This window comes from Scardinius erythrophthalmus (genome assembly GCF_964197995.2).
Source record: "Scardinius erythrophthalmus genome assembly, chromosome: 22".
NCBI classification, from domain to species: Eukaryota; Metazoa; Chordata; class Actinopteri; order Cypriniformes; family Leuciscidae; genus Scardinius; species Scardinius erythrophthalmus.
This window is the reverse complement of record NC_138242.1, coordinates 15,790,003-15,816,227: the sequence shown is the minus strand read 5'-3', so window position 1 is coordinate 15,816,227 and position 26,225 is coordinate 15,790,003. Positions and strand designations below refer to the sequence as shown.

The following is a 26,225-nucleotide window of genomic DNA, read 5'->3' as shown; positions in this document are numbered from 1 at the left end:
CCTTCTTTTTCCAGTGATATTCCTCTGACCATTTCTCTTATGTAATGTCTCTAAGGCATCTCTCTTTCTTCAGTCTTTCTTCAATCTCCCTCTTCTCACTTTCTCTCCTCCCCCATCATGAGTGTATACACCCCCTACTGCTGATTGGCTACAAGTGTGTTTTGGTGCTCAGTCCGATCTGTACGTTCAACAGCGTTTCTCAGAAATTGCTTACTGCACCTTTAAGCATGCAGCAAGAAGTAGAGCTATAAATAGTCTATTATCCCAAACAAATACATGATTTGGTATTTCCTGTACTTCACCAGAAGTCTGAAATATGTCTTTAAATGATGTTGTATCTGGAATTACTTATTAAGGTCAAAATATATGCTTCACACTTACCATTGCATCTAATATTGGAAATACTGCGAGGTACAGAAAGGCCTTCCTCGTCTTGTTTCCAACTGAATCATCCACATGGTGGAGCTTATTTATGATGTAGTAGCCCAGATCTGTGTAAGCTGGGAAAATATGAGTTTTCAAAACAGGTTTTGAATTGAGGAAATCTAGTAAACTATGCAAATTAGCAGCTGATTTGTCGCCAACATGAAACTTTTTAGTTATAGTGGTTATTTTGCTTAGATCTTTGAGATATTGTATCCACAAGAGACGCACCAATGAGGATGTGGAGGATGATGGCGATGACCCCCGCCACAGCCATGCAGAGGATCGCCTTGGTTCTCTCCCTCTTACTGTTGACAAACACAAGTCCCACATTTTTGAAGTCACTCATTGGTCCAGTGAAGAACTTCATAAGCGAGTATGCCAGACCATAGCTGGCCAACATCTCAACCTTGTCCTCTTTTACAGAAGCGATGCCCCTGTTCAGAGCCTGAAGAAGACAGAGAGAGAGAGAGAGAGAGAGAGAGAGAGAGAGAGAGAGAGAGAGAGAGAGAGAGAGAGAGAGAGAGAGAGAGAGAGAGAGAGAGAGAGAGAGAGAGAGAGAGAGAGAGAGAGAGAGAGAGAGAGAGAGAGAGAGAGAGAGAGAGAGAGAGAGAGAGAGAGAGAGAGAGAGAGAGAGAGAGAGAGAGAGACATAGTTCAAAATACCGTTCAAAACTTTGGGGTCATAAGAATTTTGAATGTTTTTGAAAGAAGCCTCTTCTGCTCACCATGCCTGCATTTATTTAATCAAAAATAGTGGTATTGTGGAAAAATGGTGTTATTGTGAAATATAATAAAATTTTATAATACCAGTTTTCTATTTTAATATATTTTAAAATGTAATTAATTCATCTGATGAATTTTCAGCATTCATGACATCAAGGCTAGATTATTGTAATGGTATTATGGGTGGTTGCCCTGTACACTTAATAAACAAACTACAGCTGGTCCAAAACGCAGCAGCTCGAGTTCTTACCAGAACCAGGAAGTATGACCATATTAGCCGGGTTCTGTCAACACTGCATTGGCTCCCTATTAAACATCGTATAAATTTTAAAATATTGCTGATTACTTTAAAAGCACTAAATGGTTTAGCTCCGCAGTACTTGAGCGAGCTCTTAACGAATTACAGTCCTTCACGTCTATTGCAATCTCAAAATTCCGGCCAGTTAATAATACCTAGAATATCAGAATCGACTGCTAGTGGTAGATCCTTTTCCTATATAGCACCAAAACTTTGGAACAGTCTTCCTAACGTTGTCCGGGAAGCAGACACATTCTGTCAGTTTAAATCTAGACTAAAAACACATATCTTTGACCTAGTATACACAAAACACATTATAGACTTCTATAATTCAATGTTAGGCTGCATAGATTAGGTCAGACGGAACCGGGAACACTCCCCATAAATCCTGATGTACTCGTTACATCATAAGAAGAATGGCGTCTACACTAATATTAGTCTCTCTATTTATCCCGAGGTTTACCGCAGTCCGCCGGATCCAGGCCGTATCCAGATCTGATGAAGGACCTGCGCCTGGACAAGATGACAACGCAGTCCTTAAGTGTCAACTAGTCTCTCCCCTGTGAAGGCCTCCTTCCCCTCCCTTTACCTCTCTACAGATAAAACGTTGTCGGGACAATTCCGGTTTGTGCGGCTACGCGGAACTGCGATACAAATTCTGTATTATAAATTTTAAATCCAGACAAGTAGTTTGTTGAGGGTTGGTTTGTTACACGCCTGCGCATATATATATAAATATAAATATAAATATAAATATATATATATATATATATATATATATATATATATATATATATATTCAAACGTGCATACCTATAGACTAAAGTAATACACACACACACACACACACACACACACACACACACACACACACATATATATATATGTGTGTGTGTGTGTGTGTGTGTGTATACAGTATATATATATACACACTCACCTAAAGGATTATTAGGAACACCTGTTCAATTTCTCATTAATGCAATTATCTAATCAACCAATCACATGGCAGTTGCTTCAATGCATTTAGGGGTGTGGTCCTGGTCAAGACAATCTCCTGAACTCCAAACTGAATGTCAGAATGGGAAAGAAAGGTGATTTAAGCAATTTTGAGCGTGGCATGGTTGTTGGTGCCAGACGGGCCGGTCTGAGTATTTCACAATCTGCTCAGTTACTGGGATTTTCACGCACAACCAATTCTAGGGTTTACAAAGAATGGTGTGAAAAGGGAAAAACATCCAGTATGCGGCAGTCCTGTGGGCGCCGCAACAAATGCCTTGTTGATGCTAGAGGTCAGAGGAGAATGGGCCGACTGATTCAAGCTGATAGAAGAGCAACTTTGACTGAAATAACCACTCGTTACAACCGAGGTATGCAGCAAAGCATTTGTGAAGCCACAACACACACAACCTTGAGGCGGATGGGCTACAACAGCAGAAGACCCCACCGGGTACCACTCATCTCCACTATAAATAGGAAAAAGAGGCCACAATTTGCACGAGCTCACCAAAATTGGACAGTTGAAGACTGGAAAAATGTTGCCTGGTCTGATGAGTCTCGATTTCTGTTGAGACATTCACATGGTAGAGTCAGAATTTGGCGTGAACAGAATGAGAACATGGATCCATCATGCCTTGTTACCACTGTGCAGGCTGGTGGTGGTGGTGTAATGGTGTGGGGGATGTTTTCTTGGCACACTTTAGGCCCCTTAGTGCCAATTGGGCATCGTTTAAATGCCACGGCCTACCTGAGCATTGTTTCTGACCATGTCCACAGAGTCCAGCAACGGGTCGGGTACCCGCATAAAAGTGTCTAAAACGGGTGGATTGTGACATTCCTAAAATTCACAGGCGGGGATGCGGGCGGATAATGAACTCCTTGCGGGCGGGTAGCGGATGAAAAATGTGCAATATTTGTATGTCTAAATTACCATTACACATAAGCAAATATGTGTTTTAGTCAGGCCATCCTTAAAAATATTATTGTTTGCCGTAACCCGACCGACCCTGTCAATTTAGGACCGACCCAATTATTTTTTTCCCCCTTTTTAGTCTGACTGACTTGCCGGTTGTAAACTTGTGTTAAGACCGACCGACCGATTTTTTTTTTTTTTTTTTTACTCTTCAAACAACTAATACAAATGCAATCAAATGATATTAATTATATTTTAGTAAGTATTGTGTATATAAATTGCCAATATATAGGCATACATACAAACATATACGGTCTTTCTTTTAAATAAAAACCGGTGGCGTCAGATTATAAGGGCTGTAGGCTATATGCGAAATGAAACCGAAATCGCGACACTCAGGGCCACGAACCTACAATTAAAACTTTCACAGAGATCTCAAACAGGCATTAAAAACTGATGCTTGATATGTCAATTCTTACCAAATAGTAAGAATTGACATATCAAGCAAAATAATTTTCGATGATTGATCGAAAATCGTATCTCCCCCTCCACATGCTCACCGGCAATGCTCCAACATTAAATTTATCTGTACTGTATGTGTTGTAGCCCTGTCATTAAAACGATTTAGTTTCATATTCATGTTTAAATATAATAATATTTTTTTTTAATTTCATGTTGATTATGAAAAGTGAAAAGCATGAATAAGATAAGATGATCCCGAATATCGGGAGACAAATGCAGTGGGCAGACTTGACTTTGACCATTTCATTAAATTTGTTTTTGTAGAAAGCCTTTCTTTAAAGTGAATTTCGTTTCGTATTAATTGTATCTTAATTTTAATCAATGTTTCATCAACCAATTTCCAATTAAAAATTTGGATTTAATAAATAAGAGGTAAATATAGCAGGCAATCTCGGAGGCGCGGGCGCATGAACTTGAGGCTCGTCTCTTAAATGAACCGAAACTCAGCGTAAGCTACTTGCCTCACAGACCTGAGAAATAGAAAGCATGAAATGTCTACTTTTAAACAAAACAATTCAAAATAAAAGAAAACAGACTGCTCTCTGCTTATGCAATCTGTATGAAATGTGAATTTCTCTCTGGCGCGTTCACTAGGCTACTGCGAAGATCGCGAGTCAGTCAGCATCGTCAACTTCAACTTTGACACAGAAAACACTTGTTTATTAATAAACAATTGAAATGTCTCCTTGATATATTTGACATATTAATAAACAACTCCCAGTTCTTTGTGACAGCTTTTAGGTGCGTTATTGGCAGCGCACCCTTACATGTTACATGAACGCGTCCCCACCACTCAATAGATTTTAGCGTGATTTATCGCGAGCACGGGTCGGGTAACGGAACAAATTTTAACGGGTCTGGGCGGGTGTGGATTTAATTTAGATATTATCACGGGTGACGGGTCGGATCTGGTGCTGAACTTTGCGGGTACGGGCGGGGGCGGGTCTCCAAAAATGGACCCGTGCAGGACTCTGCATGTCCATCCCTTTATGACCACCATGTACCCATCCTCTGATGGCTACTTCCAGCAGAATAATTCACCATGTCACAAAGCTCGAATCATTTCAAATTGGTTTCTTGAACATGACAATGAGTTCACTGTACTAAAATGGCCCCCACAGTCACCAGATCTCAACCCAATAGAGCATCTTTGGGATGTGGTGGAACGGGAGCTTCGTGCCCTGGATGTGCATCCCACAAATCTCCATCAACTGCAAGATGCTATCCTATCAATATGGGCCAACATTTCTAAAGAATGCTTTCAGCACCTTGTTGAATCAATGCCATGTAGAATTAAGGCAGTTCTGAAGGCAAAAGGGGGTCAAACACAGTATTAGTATGGTGTTCCTAATAATCCTTTAGGTGAGTGTATAATATATATATATATATATATATATATATATATATATATATATATATATATATATATATATATATATACAGTACCAGTCAAAAGTTTGGAAACATTACTATTTTTAATGTTTTTGACAGAAGTCTCTTATGCTCATCAAGCCTGCAGTTAAAAAAAAACAAAAAAAAACAGTAATATTATGAAATATTATTACAATTTAAAATAGTGGTTCTCTTTTTAAATATACTTTAAAATGTGATTTATTTTTGTGATGCAAAGCTGAATTTTCATCAGCAAGAACTCCAGTCTGGTGTCTTATGATCCTTCAGAAATCATTCTAATATGCTGATTTATGATCAATGTTGGAAACGGTTGTGCTGCTTAATATTTTTTTTATAACCTGAGATACTTTTTTCAGGATTATTTGATGAATAAAAAGTTAAAAAGAACTGTATTTATTTAGAATAGAAATCTTTTGTAACAATATACACTACCGTTCAAAAGTATGGGAACAATAACTTTTAACTTTTTTTTTTTTTCAATAATTTTTTTTTAAAGAAATTAGTACTTTAATTCAACAAGGATGCGTTAAATTGATAAAAGGTGATGGTAACGATTTATATTGTTAGAAATGTTTTTATTTTGAATAAATGCTGTTTTTATGAATAAATGCTGTTAACGTTTTACTCATCAATGAATCATGAAAAAAGTATTCCAAAAAAATATATTAAACAGCACAACTGTTTCCATCATTGATAATAACTGAGTATCAAATCATCATATTAGAATGATTTCTGAAGGATCATAAGACACCAAAGACTGGAGTAAGTTTGCTGATGAAAATTCAGCTTTGCATCACAAAAATAAATTACATTTTAAAATATATTAAAAAAGAGAACCATTTTTTAAATTGTAATAATATTTCATAATATTACTGTTTTTTTTTTATGGTGTTCCTAATAATCCTTTAGGTGAGTGTATATATATATATATATATATATATATATATATATATATATATATATATATATACTCACCTAAACGATTATTAGGAACACCATACTATTAGTATGAGTATTAGTATGGTGTTCCTAATAATCCTTTAGGTGACTGTGTATATATATATATACTGTATATATATATATATATATATATATATATATATATATATACATGGATGGATGGATGCCTGAGCAGCTTCAACATGCTGTCTTTTAGAGACGATAACGTATGCAATACATAATGCCCTGAGTATAAATTTGTTCTTCACTTGCTGAAAATTAATCTGAATGGTCAAGCAACTAAGTGAAATAACTTCACCGCACGCAATCCAAATGAAAAACTTTGCTGGGTTAGTGAACATTTTTCAACAAGTGTTGGTTTTGACTGGCATTTTTAATGCACGAACTACGCATTCTGATTCTGACATTCTCAATGTTTTCAATGATTTTCTATTCTTGACTGATCATAGATGAACTGTTAAATGAGTGATCTTGAAATGAGTCTCTAGTCGTCCAATTTGGCTCTCATATGCTGATGTAATTTATATTATAAACTTTAAAAGGGGATTTTTTTTTTAAAGTAGTTAGATCTTTCCAGTTGCTTAAAAGATTAAGGCAACTATCAAAGTTTGATACAAATGTTGTTTAATTTTCCAATAAAATATGATAATTTTTTACATAATATATACTCACATGGAAAACACAATTTTGTACCCCATTTATGCAGCTGTCAACAGCAGAGTAAGAACAAGACAGACAGAGGGACAATAAGAGTGCTACTATAAATACACTCACACAATGGTTACATAACACTAATCCTTACCCCGTCTACTCCTCGCTCTAACGCACACACACTGGTACTAGATAAGACGGTCACTGTCCTAACACTTCAGGACAAAAACCTAGGCACATGTTAACCTTCAATGTGAAACACATATATTAACAGATCAGTGTGCCAGAGACTAAAGTAACAATATTAAGACATGGGCAGAAACTATTTATCAAACCCAACTTGGTTGAGCTTTGTACCCAAATGAACTTGATGAACCGTCCTATGGTTACTAATCATTCAGTGCATATCTGCTAGTATATAAAAATATTGAATACTATATGTCCAAAACCATTCTTACACATTATTATACTATCTTCACAGTCAACCTTTAAGTTAAATCCATAATGAGTTATTACTGTATGACAAATGTAAAAGCATATGTATTCAAAGCATAGCCTATGTATTGGCATATGTATTCAAACAAAGATATAATCAGAGCTTCTAACATGCCCTTCCACATATTTCTCTAGTAGTTTAACAGTAATGAAACTGGACAATGACAGTGTGAGCAATTTATGGACCTGACTGCAGGTTCAAAGGAGGTTATCAGAGGTAATATGTAGTATGAAAAGGGTAAAGATTTTTGTGCACTGCTTTTGTTGCCATCTGAATTTCTTCTCTGGACCCAATACATGTCAAAGACACTAATCTTAAAAATAGGTCTTTATCCCAGATTTCTCTGAGGAAATCTACTGTAACAGTTTTTTTATTTGAAGCAGATGTTTTTGGAAGTTCCCTGACTCAATAACCAGAGATTTGTTTCACTTTAAAAAGAGAGGCAGTCATAGTAGCATGTTATGTAAAAAGAGTAGCCTAGACTATTCATGCACACAGAGACCACATCCTCAAGAACTGACTTAAAACTTACTGCATTCTTGAAAATTCAATCAATAATTAAAAACACATGGTTATCCATGACATAATTTCCAAGAATCAGCATTCTCCCCTAAAAGTGATCGGGCAAACCAAACCGTAAGTTGTAGAGAACTGAAACTTCAGAGGGCTGGTAGTAACCAACCCGTCTACAAAGTTGCCACGGCTCGCCCCAATCGGCCTGATGGTGGCGCTACAGCAATCAAAGGTACGTAATGGCTCATAACTCCTAAACCGCTCATCGCAGACTCAAGTGTCTTATATCATTGGAATCATATTTGATAGCCACCCTGGCAATATTACGGGTATTTTGGATTTTTTCAAAAAACCTACGTTTGCAAACTAGTCCTAGGTTTTTCGCCCGATCGGGAAAAAGTGCAGTGCAGTGCAGAAAGATTCTCTTGAGTCTGACTGTCAATGATTATCAAGTTTAAGTTTCGATTCATGTCCACAACGGGACGCCTAAACGTTCAAAGTGGGCGTGGCCACTTTCACTACAATGAATGAAATGAGATAATAGGCATGTCCGACTTCATGCAGCGCTGTGCAGACCGATCGGCGGCTGACTTGAACATTGGTATTTAAATAGTGTTGCTTATGTTGAACTTTAATCTTGTACAAACAGATGCTGTATTAAGCAGTGTAAAGTATTGAATGAATGAAAATGTCTCTGAAACATCTGTGTATTTGACAAATATTGCATTTATTTCACTTCATCTGTGGTTAAGTATGCAAACAGAGCGCGAGCGTCACTACAGGAAGCAGAAAGTGTCCGACTTCACGTCTACGTTTTCAGCTCCTCCCCTCCGCTATAAAATAAAAAAAACACGAAAACTGCTAACTACGCAACAGTCAGTTGACTTGAAAACTGGCATGTGGTGTCTTTATCCAAGGTGCCGTGATTGTCTACAAGGACATTCGCGCATCTCAAAAAAACAGGGCCGCCATCGGCCAATGAAGTTCGAACGGCTGTCAGACAAGGTTAACTCCTCATTCCCCTCATTCTGAGCAACTTTGCCTCTAGGATCGCCTCAATCGAATTGTTCATTATTGGAGATTATTGCAAAAACCTACTTTCGCAAACTAGTCCTAGTCCAGACAGCATAATAGTGTCGGCCCAGATCCAGCTGACACTATGTTGCTGTCGGGGAGGTTTTTGGTTCAACCTCCTGTTTAAGGCCTTTAAACACATGTGTAAAAAGGTATTATTAAGGCCCGTTCACACCAAGCACGATAACTATAAGGATAACGATAAAGATAACTATATATGCGTCCACACCAACGAACGATAACGGTCTTTTTATGCTAAGCACGCGCGCGCGCGCCCCATTTTAAATGCGCGAGACCTTTAAATTAGAATGGATTCTGATTGACTGTCAGTGTTTTATCGTTTGACAGCTGAAAAAAAATCGTTCTGAAAGTGATCCCAACGATATCGTTCCTCATATCTTTATCGTTATAGTTGTGGTGTGAACTCTGTTATTCTTTAATATGGAGAACGATTTTTAGAATTATATCTTTATCGTTATCTTTATAGTTATCGTCCTTGGTGTGAACGGGCCTTTAGGCTATGTTTTATTTAGCAAGCCTGTAACCACCTAGATCATAGATGGAAAAGACCATTTACAGCCAAAAACAGGCGATTTACTAAGGAAATGTTTTAAAGCTTTTTAAGCGCCTGGAGGCTGTTAATTGCTGCTTGCAGTTTTTATATTTTATATATATATATATATATATATATATATATATATATATATATATATATATATATATATAGAGTGATGCCTAACAAAAAGGTGTTATAATTTAGTTATCCAAAGAGACTGGGATTATTAGATTATTATTAACTCATTGCAAGTATATAGCTTGAAATCTACAAAAACACTCAAATATAAAACATGTTGCTGTTAGTGTAAATAAATGCAGTTTATTAAACTAGACCAATAAAAAGTTAACATGCAAAAACACCAAACCATTGTTTTGATTGTGTGATAATAATAACAACTAACAGTTCAACATCTAAAATCTACCTTCATCGTTTGTTTATTTGTGCCTTGAACTTGTGGTAACCTTGAGCACTACGGGTCAACTCTTGTGGTATTTGAACCTAAAACCTTTTGGATTTCTAGCTCAGGGGTTTGACCACTACGCCACACCACCCTAAATGAAATTCATGAAAAATACTAGCCTACTAACCCACTATTATTGGACCCAAACTGACCTTCGTGCATCTTCATAAAAGTTCAACGTATTTACATTAAACCCACTTTTAAATTGTCGTATTTAACGCACCCTTACATGTGGCGAAGAAATACAATCTTTTTTTCATTCATTTCTATCAGCGCCATACATAGCGTCGCGTCATTTAAAGGGGAAGCTCACGCGTCAATAAGTAACAAACGAATAAAGTTAAATGTCAAAACAGCAGGGTGTACAAGTTCAAATCTATAATGTCATAATATCTCACCTGTTCTCCGAAGTCTATGGCTATATTAGTAATGGCTAGTGGCAGCAGAAAGCGAATAAGAGGCCAGTACGCAGTCCGTGATAGACAGTCCATTATGATGAATGATGATGATAATATTTAAGCATTCGTCCTTGTCGGGCTGCATTGAAGAGTTGCTTTATGGTTTACGGCTTCCAGGTGCCTGAAATCAAACTGGAAAAACCGGAGACACATTCCCAGCGCTTCTGATGAGAAGGTCATCCAAACATTACGCATTATATCATAATGACATTCACCCGCGAATTAAAGTGATGATGTAGGAGACCGATGAAATGCAGCATTTTGGTGCCTCGATCACAGGCTGAAGGAATGTCGACTGTCCGCGCTCGCGCGTGTTATTTATTTTCGTGCAGAACACACGTGGGACGCGTCACAAAACCAAGCCCTTCTCCAGCTGTTCGCGTCAGTCTGTGGGGTCGGGGGTTGCACCAGGAATGGTGAAGATTGATTCTTTTTTTATATATATTTTTATTTATTTTTATACGAGGTTATATTAGTTTATCTGTGTGTTAGAAGAATGCACTTAGAATCAAATGTCAGCGGACATAAGAAACAACGGAGTTACCTTTATTGTTTTTAAACTCTGCTGCCCACTGCTGGATGTTATATGGAGAGACTCACTGTCCAGGGGGAGGAGTTGGATCCAGATCCAACTCCTCCCACCTTACATACCTAAACCAGAGCCGTTGAAAAACAACGGCTCTGCCTAAACCTACCCATCTCCACCCCCGATCTCTAAAACCACCCCTAAACCTACCAATCTCCACCCCTTAGATCTGGATCCAACTCCGCCCCCTGGATCTCATGTACTGCAGTGAGGTGCTACTGAATAATTACCCCCTCCCTCGTTAAAGGTGCTACCTGGTTGCTTAATCCTAATAATCCCCTAATCATAACACCACCCCCACACCTAATCAATATTTGCACTGAGAAAGATTATATCATTATAGCAAAGACTATAGAATAACACTTTGATTATAGTCAATTAATACAGTGTTTTACAGGGGCAATTGTAATGATCGCTATGGCAATTGTAACACTTGATATTAGGCCACTTTTCCCCAAATAAGAGCACGCCGCATGATGGAATCGTTCATTTTAGGCTATAACGTTTCTAGATTATTTTTAGCAAAAGTTAGAGTGGGACTTTTTTGAAACGGGTTAAAATCCCCTTTACTATAAATATCTCAATTGCAGCATCTCCTATATTTTCTCTGTAAATCCATGAGCATACATAGGGTGAAGTCAGCAAGATTATGACACTTTTTGGTAAACTGTGTATTAAATATAATAAATCTAGTTTCATCTAATTTGTGCTCGGATAATTGAATTGCTTACAACATGATATTGTACACATCTTTTTTTCTTTTCTTTTTTTCTCTCAATAAATATTTTTCAAAGTGTAACAGAATAACTTTATAAATACAGACACACTAGCGCAATGGTTCTCAACCGGGGGGCCGTTGCCCACCAGGGGGCCTCAGTGATCTTCCAGGGGGGCAGAGAGATAACTTAAAGTCAATTTAAATATATTAATATAATTCATTAATTTTATTATTAATAGCCTATATTAAATTTCTTTAAAAAAAGTGTTGGAACCAGTAATAGCCTGCTTTGTTTTTATAAAAAAAAAAGTAGTTAATTTGCATATTCAAAAGCTGTAGCTTATATATATATATATATATATATATATATATATATATATATATATATATATATATATATATATATATTTTTTTTTTTCTTTTTTTTTCTGGGAAATAAACTTTAACATGTTTGCCATTTTCTTCTCAGATGACTCTGACAAAAAATGGTTTTCTGCCAGAGGCATGAGCCACTCACAACACCTTTCACTCTTTTTTTCAAGGGTGAATTTTGTAACACACCACTGGCATTTGGCCAAAAAAATTATATAAATCGGTTCCTGTCCTGCCTCCACTCTTACGCTCATTGAAAGACCCTTTCATACTTTCTTCAAATCTTAGCCTATACCTCTTGGGCTTTTTAATGTTTTCCCCAAAATTGGTCCAATATTAGGGCCCTTTCATACCTACCTTGTTTGGTCCGGATTTTCGGACTTTTCAGTTTGATCCGAATCAAAATTGCAGGTGTGAAACCTCCCCCAGAACACGGTCCGGACCAAACAGACGAAATCTGGTCCGACGAAAAGAGGTAACGTTAGTCTCGGTCGGATCAAATTGAACAAAGGTTTGGTTCGTTTCTAGCGTGAAAGCATTTTCTGTTCGGACTTTCAGACCATTTACAGTTCCGGTGGTTCTCGCAGGATTGCTTGCAGTCTAGAGTAGACCATAGATGGTCTAGACTAGTCTAGAAGCTTCTCCTTCCTTTCCTGCCGGCGACGATAAAATGTTCGCACGAGGACCTACGTTAATTTGGCGAATTATAGTTGTTGCTGCAGGTATAATGCCGTAATAATAACAGTATGGCAACGATATGCGTCTGTTCATTCATTCTTGTCAAGGTTTTTTTTTTAATTATTATTCTTGTCAAAGTTACCCGCCGATTTGACAACACGCTGACGTCAGACGCACGTCCGTTTACAAACCAATCAATGTCAAGAGTTGCAGCCCACATAGATGATGATGACAGGACGCAAGTATGTCATGTAAAGCATAATTGTGCAATGTGAAACCAAACCAAAACTTACCGAATGTATAAAATGTATCAAAACGTGAACTTTGGTTTGGACCTTGGTGCGGACTTTCAGGTGTGAAAACGGCCCAACAAAACTTGATTTAAAAAAAAAAAAGTAGCCTAATTAGCGCATGAACAAAATACATATATATTGTTTATATTTGGTCGACCAATCAAATGTTGATATTCAAATTGACCTTTCGCCGAGCCCAGAGCCATAGAGAGAGATAGTTGCGACAACGGAAGTTCAAAATGCTTCGTTGTCACGTGATTCGCGTAGACCTCAGATAGTTCCAGGAAGTGCTTCGGAATCAACTAGCATGCTTTAAAACACAAGTTTATTTGATTCAGATGTACTGATAATATACAATCTTATTCTTTAAACGTCTTACCTTTTAAAAGTGCATCACAAACGGTCTGTTCTACCGCGCTGTTGTTACTTCCGGGAACTATTGAGAGGCTCTACGAGCCGCCATTGCTGTAAAAAAAGCGTTCCATTGTTGTCAATGGAGTTGTCGCAACTCTCTCTCTATATGGCTCTGGCCGAGCCCTGCCCCCCTTAGTTACTGTTGCTACGTCCGACAAACAAATGGTCAAACACGACCAGCGCGACAGATTGCCTTGACGGAAAGACGTGCGTGTCAGTGACCTTTTTTGGAGCAATACCTCCGCTATATCCTCCAGATTGAGGCAAAAAGGGTTACAGTATGCAGTGGAGGGATATATTATAATATAAAAATACGCAATGAAGGAGACACGACTACTATCTACGTCTCTATCGAGGCTAATGCTTACCGGTGTTCATACACATCATTTGTGATTATGGCAAAGAACAAGGAAACAAGTGTTTAAAAGCATTGTAAGACACTTACTGTTGTGTTTTTGTGTGAAAGAAAAAACTGTCTCTGACAATAGAAGTGCTGTCAGCAATAATTTCTTATGTGTGTTTTTTCGCATAACACTATGACCAAAATTTTAAATGCTGCAACACATGGGAGTTATATTCCCGATGCTGTAGTTTATTTGATCAGTCACAGTATATCATTAATCAAGCTTAATTTGACTTTTCAACTACAATTAGGCAGGTGAACTGAAAGCTTTTACAATCTTTTAGCTATAACTTAGGCCTATATCATTGACAAAAGTATGTGGTGCATTTTATTCCAAAAATGATTTTCTTTCTCAAATTCATGCTTCAAGTTGACAAAGCACAATAAACGAAATCACATAACTGTTTAACCAGACATAGCCTTAATTTGCATCTAAATAACTTTCATTGATTGTCTTTCATAATGCACTTACCATAATATTTATTAGGGGGACAATAGATCACAAAAATCGCGGTTGAGACCATAATATTTATTAGTGGGGCAACGTATCATAAAACTCGCGGTTCAGATATTATGTTTTTTGAGTTACAGATAGGATAGTTTTTCAGATCAGAAAAACAAAACAAAAAAAATCTTTAAGTAGCCATCGATACCACAGCCAGCAGACGTATTTATGCCTCGTAGCCTAATGTTCGACACATTTAACTGGGATTGGGGCCGTCCACACTGTTTTATCCATTGTAGGCACCGCTCAGGGGTGCGTTTCCCGAAAGCATCGTTGGCCAACTATGGTCGCAAGTTCATCGCAATGCCCATTGAACTCTATTGGTAACGACGGAACTTGCGACCATAGTTGGCCAACGATGCTTTCGGGAAACGCACCCCAGGTTGTGTTTTCGGCTTTGGGAATGGAAAGAACATAACTCCTCCAGACAATCTCTCAGGGTAGTGTCCGATTTACAAACGCCATGGGCGCACGCTTCACCATCTTGCTAATGTTTGTCGGACCTGCTCACATAGTAACGGTTGCTATGATGTGTGATTGGACAATGGCCGTTTTGGGGGAGGGGCCGGCGAAAGGTCAATTGAGTATTCTATATTACAACATTTCAAGACCACCATTATTGCAATTTAAAACATAAAACTACACCAAAAAGCGTATTTGTCCCATTTTAGCTGATGCCCCCCTTTTGCTGACTTCGCCCTATGAAATTTACATTTTTATGTATAATTTTATATAGACTATTTTCAATGGAAGGCAGTTGATCACCGTGATCACTATAGTACTTAACAGCAGAGGGCGCCACATACCAACGTATCATACAAACCATCCTGTTGTGGGGTCTTTAAAGTAGCCCAGTCTAGTCTGATTATTGCTTAGGAAAAAAAGTCTACTGTTAACTGTATTTAAAGATCCTTACGTACAACGATATTTAGAATATGACATTAATTTTATTTAAAAAAAGCATCTGTGCTCTATACTTCTTTTTTTTTTCACATTCCATGACACGAAACATCCACATTCCACATTCAATGAAACATGTGTCTACTCCAATATATAACTCCAAGGATAAACTAAGTAAATGTTTAAATAACACTGTAATACTGAACTATAAGTTAGTATATTAGCTATATTTGCTTCACTTTTGTCTGAAGGATGTTGTTGATTCATTGAAAACAAATTTTCATACACCAACATTGTATTTAGTGCAATGGCTCTGAACTTTTTGTCTCCAAAACCACATACTGACAAAACCAATACTGGATCATTTTCTATATTATTATAAAATAATCTAACAATTATCAAGCATCTCGCAACATTCCAGGACATTTACTGAGGGCCCCTAGTGGACCCCGGGACCCTGGTTCAGAACCACTGACATGACTTTGACATGCTAATTGTATGATAATGGTTACATTTCTTTATTGTTATGTTGCAGCAACATACATAATTATGCTCCATTATGCTTTGTCACAGTCATAAATATAAACTCTTTTCTTTTGTCAGCACACAAAATATATGATGAAAGAAAATAAAGAAATACATTTAAAAACACCTAAAAAAAAAGAAAAAAAGTATACTGCCCTGTGCTTTATTGCTGTGCAGTGTTTCTATTTAAAATAACAAAAAGGTGTTTTCTTTCAACCCATTTTGCCTCTCTGTTGTGGTATTAAAAACATAATAAGACAGAAATCTATAAGAAAGATCTGATTTTGTTGTATCCTTGTCTACTAAAGTAAATATATATATATATATATATATATATATATATATATATATATATATATATATATATATATATATATATATATATACATCACCCTTTTTCAAGTGAGCTGTCAATGCTTGACTATAGACGCTAACCACTCCGATGACGTCAAAGCCTAAATGTGTGTCCTTCCGCGAAAAAATAGTCCCACATTTATCGAATTCAGAGATAAATGCAGCATATCTGCTTAGCCAATAAAGACTAATTATGGTTTAAAAGGAGACATTAGGTTTTACATTTGATGTGTAAGCCTAACGGGTCGATTTAATACGCAAACAACCGTGTCTTCGTTTGGCGGGAAATTTTACTACCGCAGTCATACGTCAGTGGGCGCAGCTTGAGCTCGCGGGAGCTACAGAACTTATTCATCCTGCCACTGACATACTAGCGATCAGTCTGTCCAGCCTCTGAGAGGTGCAGAAGCGCGCAGCCTTCATTACATTTCACATCACTTTCCATTTGACTGCGACTCTGATTCCACTTATGCGTCAAGCGACCGGAGTAATCTGTTGGATTTTAATTGTTGCTCCTTATTTTTTATTGTCTTTTCATTGCATTGCGTCTCGAAAGAAGCCATTCTGAAGCTGCATTTGTTAAATACACGGTAGGTATCCGGTCTCTGATGTTGCATGCATCTTTTTGACTTAAAGAGCAGCATGCGTTTGTGATATGTATATGCAAAAATAATTTTCTTTTGTGCGATTATCTTTTCTTTTGGAATTTTGCATGTTGCACGCTCAAAAAACAACAACACTAGAATCAGGGATGCTTTGAAATGTTTTGGTATTAACCCCGCTTTGGGATTCTTTCGCCCCCTTTTTACACATGCTGTCTTTTAGTTGCATTATTTACCTCTTTTCCCATCCCATGCATGTCATGCGTAGTCTAAATATGTGCACTTTAGGTGAACGTTGCATATGCACTATGCTAATTTCAAGTTGTATTTTTCCCACAAGTGTCAAAATGCCGGTGAGTGCGAGTTTGGTGTATAAAAACTACGATTATGACTACGACTCCATCCAGCCGTATTTCTACTTCGACAACGAAGATGAGGATTTCTATCACCATCAGCAAGGACAGACTCAACCTCCGGCTCCCAGCGAGGACATTTGGAAGAAATTCGAGCTTCTGCCCACACCACCCCTCTCCCCCAGCCGGAGACAGTCGCTCTCCACCGCCGAACAGCTGGAGATGGTCAGCGAGTTCCTGGGAGACGACGTGGTCAACCAGAGCTTCATCTGCGACGCGGACTACTCCCAGTCCTTCATCAAGTCCATCATCATCCAGGACTGCATGTGGAGCGGCTTTTCCGCCGCTGCCAAGTTGGAGAAAGTAGTTTCCGAGAGATTGAAGTCCTTGCATGCTGCTAGGAAGGAACTGATTTCTGACAGCAGCTCGAATCGACTCAATGCACATTATTTGCAGGATCTGAGCACCTCTGCATCAGAATGCATCGATCCCTCTGTGGTCTTCCCTTATCCCCTCACTGAGTCCGGCAAAACCAGCAAGGTTGCACCATCGCAGCCCATGCTGGTCCTGGACACTCCACCTAACAGCTCCAGCAGCAGTGGCAGCGATTCAGGTATGTAATGCATTATGTCATTTAGACCTCTATGACACGCATGATCTAGCTGGTATCCGCATGTGTTAGTGCTTTCATTAAGTAACCTATACTTGTCAAAGGTGAGGTGGTGTGCTGGTCACGGGACTTTATCCTCGTACCCTTGATGCAAGTTGTAGTTGCATAAGATCTCTCAGTCTCCACCTCCCCCCTGCTCGACCCGAGTCAGATCTGTAGGAAAGTCTGCAATGTTCAAATATCAGCTGACAGGGAAAGTGGGAGGGGATTGGAATGCAGAGCACCCCCCCCACCCCACCCTTTGTGGAAAGCCACTTGCCAAATTCCATTATATTCCCATTCTGCTGTACTATGGGGTTTTATTCATTCAAATGAACTGATGTTTATTATAGTTAATAATTCTCTTGTTTTTATGCAATTCCAGAAGATGATGAAGAAGAGGAGGAGGAGGAGGAAGAGGAGGAGGAAGAAGAAGAAGAAGAGGAAGAAATTGATGTGGTGACAGTGGAAAAGCGACAGAAAAGGAGTGAGACGGAGGTGTCGGATTCGAGGCACCCCAGTCCCCTGGTGTTGAAGCGCTGTCACGTCTCCACCCACCAGCACAACTACGCCGCCCACCCCTCCACGCGGCATGACCAGCCGGCTGTCAAGAGGCTACGACTGGAAACCAGCAGCAGCAGCAGCAACAGCAGCAGCAGCAGCAACAGGCACGTGAAGCAACGCAAGTGCTCGAGTCCCCGAACGTCGGATTCTGAGGACAATGACAAACGCAGGACTCACAATGTGCTGGAGCGCCAGCGCAGAAACGAACTCAAACTCAGCTTTTTTGCACTACGGGATGAGATTCCCGAGGTTGCGAATAACGAGAAAGCCGCTAAAGTGGTTATCCTAAAGAAGGCGACAGAGTGCATCCACAGCATGCAGATGGATGAGCAGAGGCTGCTGTCCATCAAGGAACAGCTGAGGCGAAAGAGCGAACAGTTAAAACACAGGCTGCAGCAGCTGCGGAGTTCACATTAATGAATCTGTGTCACAAGAGTTAAAGCGAAAAGACTTTTAAAGAACCCCCCCCCCCCCAAGCTTTTTTATGCAAGTTAAAGACTATTGCTCTGTATAGTTGTGATGATGTTGCATGTCCAATGCATTCTTTTTCTTTTGGATATTGTCAGTTTTTCCATGTTCGAAACTGCCGAAGTTTAAAATTTAAGGTGGTTAAAATAATTTGTATTTAAGTCATTTATTTTTATTAAGAAAATAAGTAAAAAATAGGGCTGCACAACCCTAAAGTAAAATCTTTTGTATGTTTTTGTATATAATGAATTAATATTTCCTAAGAAATGTATTTTTGAATCTGTATCAGCTACTGTGTTCTCATAGACCATATTCTGTTTCACTATATGGTTTTTCCATGTTTTCACTTATTCATAAATGAATTTCTTTCTGAACTTGACTCTTTTGGTCTCTTTGCACTGATCTCCTCAGTTCAGACACTGTTTGGGGAGTATTCATTCAGAGAAACTTGATCTTTGCTTGTTGCAGTAGTCCACCAAGTATGATACTGTAACTTTGTTTTACATCACAAATTGTCAATCATTTCAGGGATTTTCCAAGTTATAAAGGTCAGTAAGTTTTCACCCGTCTAAAATTAAATGTATAATTGCACTTTCTTGCATGAAATCAACATAGAAAAGCGCACACAAAACAAAAATATTCAGTTGCATCCCCACCCAGCTAGATTTCAGCTAAAGTTGAGCTCTTTCATATTTGGCATTCAATAAGCAACAGTGCCCAAACATGAAAGGCAATGCAAAGTTATTGTGAGGACCGCTGCCTGGAAACCCAGCAAAGGGAATTTTGACAGAAAGAGAAGCCACTTTCAGATGATTCACCTCAGATTTTAGAGGTGATGATGAGTCACATGCCACAGCCCTCTATATTTTAGAAGCAGGGCTCATGTGGCTCATAGAGCATCTGTCATGGATGTGGCAAAGCCCTGCTAATGCAGTCTGAGCTGTTTACTTGAGCTGCAAACCACTCAGAAATCAGTGCAGCAACACTGCAGGTATAATTGTGGACAGTGTGTGAATTATAGATTTATATTTTTTTAGATTTTAGACTATAGATTTAGATTTTTAAATGACATTTTGAAGGCTAGTTCACTTAAAAATTAAAATTCTGTCTTAATTTACTCATCCTCAAGTTGTTTCAAACCTGTATGAACTTCTTTCTTCTGCTGAACACAAAATATGATATTTTTAATAATATCGGTACCAAACAGTTGATGGACCCCATTGACTTTCATAGTATTTTTTTCCTACTATGGAAGTCAACGGAGTAGCCATCAACTGTCTGATTGCTGACATTCTTCAAAATATCTTTGTATATCTTTGCAGTGGCGTGTCAATTTTACATCTGTTTCAAGCCATGAATATTTAGATCACCTATCGAAACATAAATATGTGAACTGTGATCCACTTGTGATCCACATACAGCACCTGCTGCAGTAAACAATACAAATAGCAGGACATTATAAAACCACTTAAAGTAGTAGCCTACTAAACCAGCTATATTAAAAGATCAAATTCAGTATGCACCGTACTGATGATGCAAACTATATACAGGCGAGCAGATGAGCCCAGAATATGAATGCAACATACTGAATTGGTTATTGCGTTTATATTCTGGGTTCATCAGCTTGCCTGTACATAGCAGTGGCGAGGCTACATAAGGGCCCACTCTGATTGACGTCTGGTCCACCTAATCAACTGAGACACAAAATCATTTTTTGTGGGAAAGGAGAAAAAATGATGCTTACATGACAATAATAATCGCTCAAATACATTAATTTAGACAATGTCACTCCCGAAACTTTGCAGCATGTATGCGGCATTATTTACATAATTACATAATAATTTACATAATGTCTATACACTCTGTTATAATGAGAGAATTTATGAGCTTGCAGAACCATACGTCATAGCAGTGTGAGGACGACAGCGCCAGCCTAACAGTCAGATGCCGGAACCGCATACCATACATATCCACCTTACATATACCGTACCTAAACCTACCCATCTCCACCCCCTGACCCCTAAACCCACCCCTAAACCTACCCATCTCCACCCCTTAGATGCTTTAACTCCGCCCACTTCCGGCATCAGACTGTCATCCTCACACTGCTATGACGTATGGTTCTGCGGTTCTGCAGTTGGTTAATATTGCAGAACTCTGGACAAACTCCAGCTTTGAGTGGTTGCCTAAGTGAATTCTACACATCTGATTGGCCATTAGCATGTCTGTGATTGGCTACATTGCTCTACACTGCAAAAATATGTTGTAAATTGATATGCACGGGATTATTTGGCAAATCGCTAATATGCTATTATTACGGAGCATATTATATCTTTGTTATTTGTTCTTATTCTGTTCATTTGATATTTTATTTATGAATGGATTCTGTTGTTTTTATGAAACTGTTGGCTGACAATAAATCACATTTAACTAATTGTCTTAATTGTAAAATGCTAGTTTGAGAGTAGGCATCGTTCCTATTTCACCAAGGTCCACTCACTTTAAAATTGTACTATTTTTAAAAAATAGTGTGCACCATCAGGTGTATAGACCTCTTCCGGTTTATATATTTCCAGAGCATGAATCTCACGGATTTTTGAATTAATTGCTTGTTTTAAAATCTTCCAGGTCTACCGACATTTATTATGACATCCGCTTCAAACATTGCAACACCCATGATAGCTTTTGTTAACTCTAAATACACTTCACCAGATAATTACTCTCTTAGACAGCGATGACACAGCTATAGCCTAGGCTTAAACAGCTACCGCAAAACGGAAGTGTAAAGATGAATTTGTCTTACATTGATTGTGCAACCCTAGTAAAAATAACTGCGGGCATTTGCCCTCAAATTGGGTGTTCCTTTAAAAGTGTCTTCCAGCGAAAACTAAATAGCACAGGTACATCTGCAAGATGTCTGGTAAAGATCACTTCATCTGGAAAGCATCTGTTTGCTAACATCTGATAGACGTCTTTAAGATGTTAGTTTTTTTTTTTTAAGAGTAGCCTAAGATAAAAAAAAAGACATTCGAAAGTTCGCCCCAAGCCACCTTAAGGTTTGCTGACAATAACGTTTTTAATATATATATATATATATATATATATATATATATATATATATATATATATATATATATATATATATATATATATATATATATATATATATATATATATATATATATATTTATTATAAATCAACATGGGAGTGTTTATGTTATAACAATGTTCCATACTATTCTGTTTGATCTGCTGTTGCTATGGTTACTTCAAGGGAACGCGATTTCGGATTGCAGACGTCTATTTACTGAAAATATAAATGCGACTGACTAACTAGTAACCCATCTTTTAGCCTACTAAAATGTTTGAAACTCTAACTGAAATTATTATGACACCCCATAATTCACACTTTATTTGGAAACAGATAATGTGTATAGACATTAGATGTCTGATTATAAAGCATTTTATGTGATGATGATGATGATGATGATGATGATGGTATGATTTAGCTGTATGATTAGCCAGTTCAGACAATTCCTGCATCAAGGAGCATGCTTGTCACAGCTTTGCACTCTTTCTCCTTTGTCAAAATGATCAGTGCTGAGCTCTATTAAATGCAATATCTGTTTTTTTTGCACGAATCTATTTCCATGCCGACTGACAAAGCTGTGATTTTTCCCGACGCAGCTGTATTAGGGCAACGTGACGTCATCGACTGTATGTGACTGTATCCAGCGCGTGCCGCGGAGCGCGTGCTCTGAGCACATGGAAAAAGGCTCGAGACAAAGTGCCCAAAGAATAACCACACACCTGAAATGGAATATCAGTTACAACTTAATCAAATCTGGAGTAAAAGGGGTAGGTGTTGCATTATTTTCCATTGCACTGCGATATTATTATTTTTTTAGAAGCACACACGTGTTCATCTTATTATTGATGCATAACATTGATTCTTTGACAATAGGGTATATGTGCATGGTATTAGAAATGTTAGATATATTCTGGCTTAAGGGTTTTATAATACATATTCATATCAAGCAATTAGGAATACACTGTTTATAAGATATTAAGTCGAATGTATGTCAGTCTCCTTGTATAGTAATAAAGAGCAATTTTATATTCTCACCTGCCAAAGGTAAAAGAAGGCTATTATTCTTGTAACACATTTTTTTTTCAATCCAGTGTTATCTTCTTTAAAATGTTATTATGTTATATTATGCCTGCTGTTAATCTGAGATTGTATTTATTCTATTTGATTTATGTTTGATCATGAGTTAAATTTATTATCTATTATCTGTCATTTCGTCTGTATTATAGATTGTTTAAACTTTGATAGCAAAAATATATATTTTTTTTCACTACCAACAGCTGCGATTTGTTTGATCGAGTTTCTTTTGTCTATATGTCATTTGACAAAGAGGTTGTGTGCAGCCATATTGCACCACGCAACACTACGCTTTCATTGTTTTATATCCCCCCTGCATTAAAATATTCTTCATAGCATCTCAATAGGATGTGCTGATTAATCTATTTTTTTACCGTCCTAACATAAACCTTAATTTACCATATTATGTATTCTGAGAAATGCTTGTAAGCATTTCAGTTTTCATATAAGGTATGAACAAAGCATGTTTCATCTCCAGCACAGGGCATAATAGTTTTGTAGACAATATAGAATGCATTGATTGTTTATATTTGAGTTTTAGCATGAACAGTCTGTGCATTTCAGGTGTGTTTGTAAATCTTTGCATAGATCAGAATAGATCTTTTTCGGTATCTGTTTTGTCAGCTGATACGTGTATGCATGCAGATACATTGCAAAGTTGACTAACAGGTGTATGTTGTTAAGGTGTATGCAAACGTTGGCACAGATTTGTACAGTATGTACAGCTTAGACTATTTCTATACATTTTATTCTGCAATATTAAACACGCAGAGTGTACATTAAAACAGTTATGTGCAAAGAAGAACACCATGTCTAATACCTTTAGGCTCATTCATATAAGTATTCTATTACAGAAAAAGTAAGCAGTTGCTTGTAAGCAGAAAGAAATTGGTTCCCTTAACTCATCCCTCTCCAGGGTCACATGGTTCCCTTGGCAATGGCAGCACACGTCTGACTGAGGGAGGTAGACCACACACTAACACAGTCAAGGTCTGTTCTGGCCTCAGGGTTAGTCTGAGACAGAGGCAAATCCTGGAGTGAAGACCACATGTCAGTTGTTTTTGCTAGGAATATAAATGTAAATACAGGGCGCCTCAGATTGGACTGAAATAATAAGCTATTATATATTGATTGCGATCCACAAACGCAACCAATAAGTGCTAATAGCCATTCTCTTGACAGACCCTTTTTATCAAGTGACCTGCTGCACTTTAAGCGCACATTAAGAGCACATTGGTGCGTCATTTGAATACCTTCTTGTCTTGTTGGATTCCCTAAGTTTATGCATGCAGATACTGCCAAACTTTGAACAAACCCCTAACTGGAATTCACCAGTTCGCCTGCCCATTCAGCTTTAAAGGTTAATAGTAAACTAACTTGGCTTGCTGTCCTTGTAGGCTTGAACTCTGTGTTAAACCCCCCCTATGATGGAATCGCGCATAAGAGGATAGAGATAGTTTACTGGAGGAGAAGGCTGCCAGAAGAATTCGTTCGTAATGATGATGGACAGGACCGAATGTTAGGCTCCTCCCGAACTTACGTTTGGAACTTCAACGTATAATAAACGTGCTTTGTATGAGAATGATGACGTGAATCTTGCAGCTTGTTGAGGAAAGGTGTACTACTAGGCTACTATTATTATTCTATTTGACTAGACGTATGGCTTTCATCCAGTAGACCATAAAATGGGTGAAAAAATCTCAGATGCTCTTCAGGGAAAATCAAAGAACGACCTGGTGTGACGTCATTCCAAACAAAATCAGGCCTAAACAAAGTTCGTTTGGAGTTCGAAACAGCTTGCCGAAGCGAACTTTCTGGAAAAGTTTGCTTTAGATTGTAAAGTACCTTTGGTCTGTGGCGATGACGCAATAGGTAAGTGTGCTCTGGGTCTTCGCCTTCTTTGGTGTTTTTGTAGTGGCTCAGTTTACATGGGTAACCGCTCACATTTACTGTAACTTTGTATTGCACCCTTTTTAAAAACCTTCATCTGATCTTTATTAGTGCATCTGTTTTGGGGAACAAAGTCTATTAAATATAGTTCTGTGAATAACTTTTGCTATATGATGTATGCAAGTGGACTCCAAGAACTCTGTTGAACTGCAGTGTAGATTAATTGGATCCATCAGCTGTGTTATAGGCTGTGAGAGAGGGTGGAACAGGCTCCTTTGGCAACACAGAGGCCGGCCTGTTTTCGTTCTTTGGATGATTTTCCATGTGTTATGTAATCCCTCCCCCCAGTTTGGAATGGAGTTCTCCACTACGGCAAGATCTGAGCACACTGCAGAACTGTGTCTTTGTCGTCTCTTTCTTTAACCTCTTCCCCCCTAACTCTGGCCCCTGTAAACAATGACATCACTTCCTGCTGACATCACTCTTCTCTCTGCCTATAGACCTTATGCGCCAGAGAAGCAAGCGCACAGCTATCTTTAGAACATTGTCTTAGAACTTCCGTTTTGCGGTAAACACAAATGTAGATATTTTAAAGAAACCGGAGAGATTTCTGTCCCTCCATTGACAGTCCATGCAACTACTTTGTTGCTTCAAAAAGTTCATAAAGAGATCGAAAAATTTAATTTAGACCAAATTTTCTGAGAGACATGATCCTTGTTTTTGTAACTGAAGTTAATCGCAGTGACAATGCTAAAACGCGAGACCCAAGATTGAAAAACTACAGTTACAAATTTCTTTAGGAAACTTTTACTAAAAGTTAACGAGAGTGGAAAGTTCTGCTCATAATCTATGACGACGCACAAATTAAAGAACACAGGCACAGCCAGATCTACCAAGAGCAGCGCAAATTAGTGCAAATACCAGTAAACTGACTAGCGCAAACCTTAGTAAATCACCTTTTATGAATCATTTAAATTCTCCTCCCATAAATTTTGCATCTGAAAGGGAAACTCCTACAAATGCATGCTGTCTTTAGTAAATCCTGACAGTAGTTTTCTAACACCAAAAGAGGGTTTGCGCTGGCGCAAACTGTTAGTAAATCTGGCCCTATGTGAATTAAAATCAATACACAATTCATTAAGTTCTAACATTTTATATCACCAGCAAATCATTTTTAACATATCATGATGCAAGCATGCTCTCTCTCTCTGTCTTTCTTTTAATCAGTTGCCCTCTCCCTTTTCTCACTCTTTCCATCAGACGGCAGTGACGGTGGTGGCGGCGTCTGTGTTTTGCCTGGCCCTGCTGACCCCGTGCTGTCACAC

General features: G+C 38.1%; 2 protein-coding genes across 6 annotated transcripts in view; one reads left to right on the top strand and one right to left on the bottom strand.

The window, feature by feature from the left end:
- ankha (ANKH inorganic pyrophosphate transport regulator a) overlaps nt 1-10,831 on the bottom strand; it is a 36,593-nt gene extending 25,762 nt beyond the window's left edge. The window contains exons 1-3 of one of the 3 annotated variants that reach the window (XM_081352366.1): nt 10,402-10,831; nt 655-871; nt 382-500 (exon numbers count right to left, since the gene is read on the bottom strand). In XM_081352366.1, coding sequence (XP_081208492.1) covers nt 382-500; nt 655-871; nt 10,402-10,494 — 429 coding nt within the window. In that variant the 5' untranslated portion in view covers nt 10,495-10,831. The remainder of the gene's footprint in view (nt 1-381; nt 501-654; nt 872-10,401) is intronic. The other 2 variants (XM_081352367.1, XM_081352368.1) reach the window with 2 other exon arrangements.
- A 1,739-nt stretch (nt 10,832-12,570) lies between these two features.
- Nucleotides 12,571-19,217, top strand: myca (MYC proto-oncogene, bHLH transcription factor a). Of its 3 annotated transcripts, none has more exons than XM_081352364.1 (3): nt 12,571-12,612; nt 17,152-17,777; nt 18,199-19,217. In XM_081352364.1, exons 2-3 carry the CDS (start codon nt 17,159-17,161, stop codon nt 18,792-18,794), a joined length of 1,215 nt encoding a protein of 404 aa, XP_081208490.1. In that variant the 5' UTR covers nt 12,571-12,612; nt 17,152-17,158; the 3' UTR covers nt 18,795-19,217. The 3 variants fall into 3 exon arrangements, with proteins under 3 accessions (XP_081208490.1, XP_081208489.1, XP_081208488.1); XM_081352363.1 differs by lacking the exon at nt 12,571-12,612 and adding an exon at nt 16,591-16,799; XM_081352362.1 differs by lacking the exon at nt 12,571-12,612 and having other exon boundaries at nt 16,992-17,777.
- Nucleotides 19,218-26,225: the final 7,008 nt, after the last annotated feature.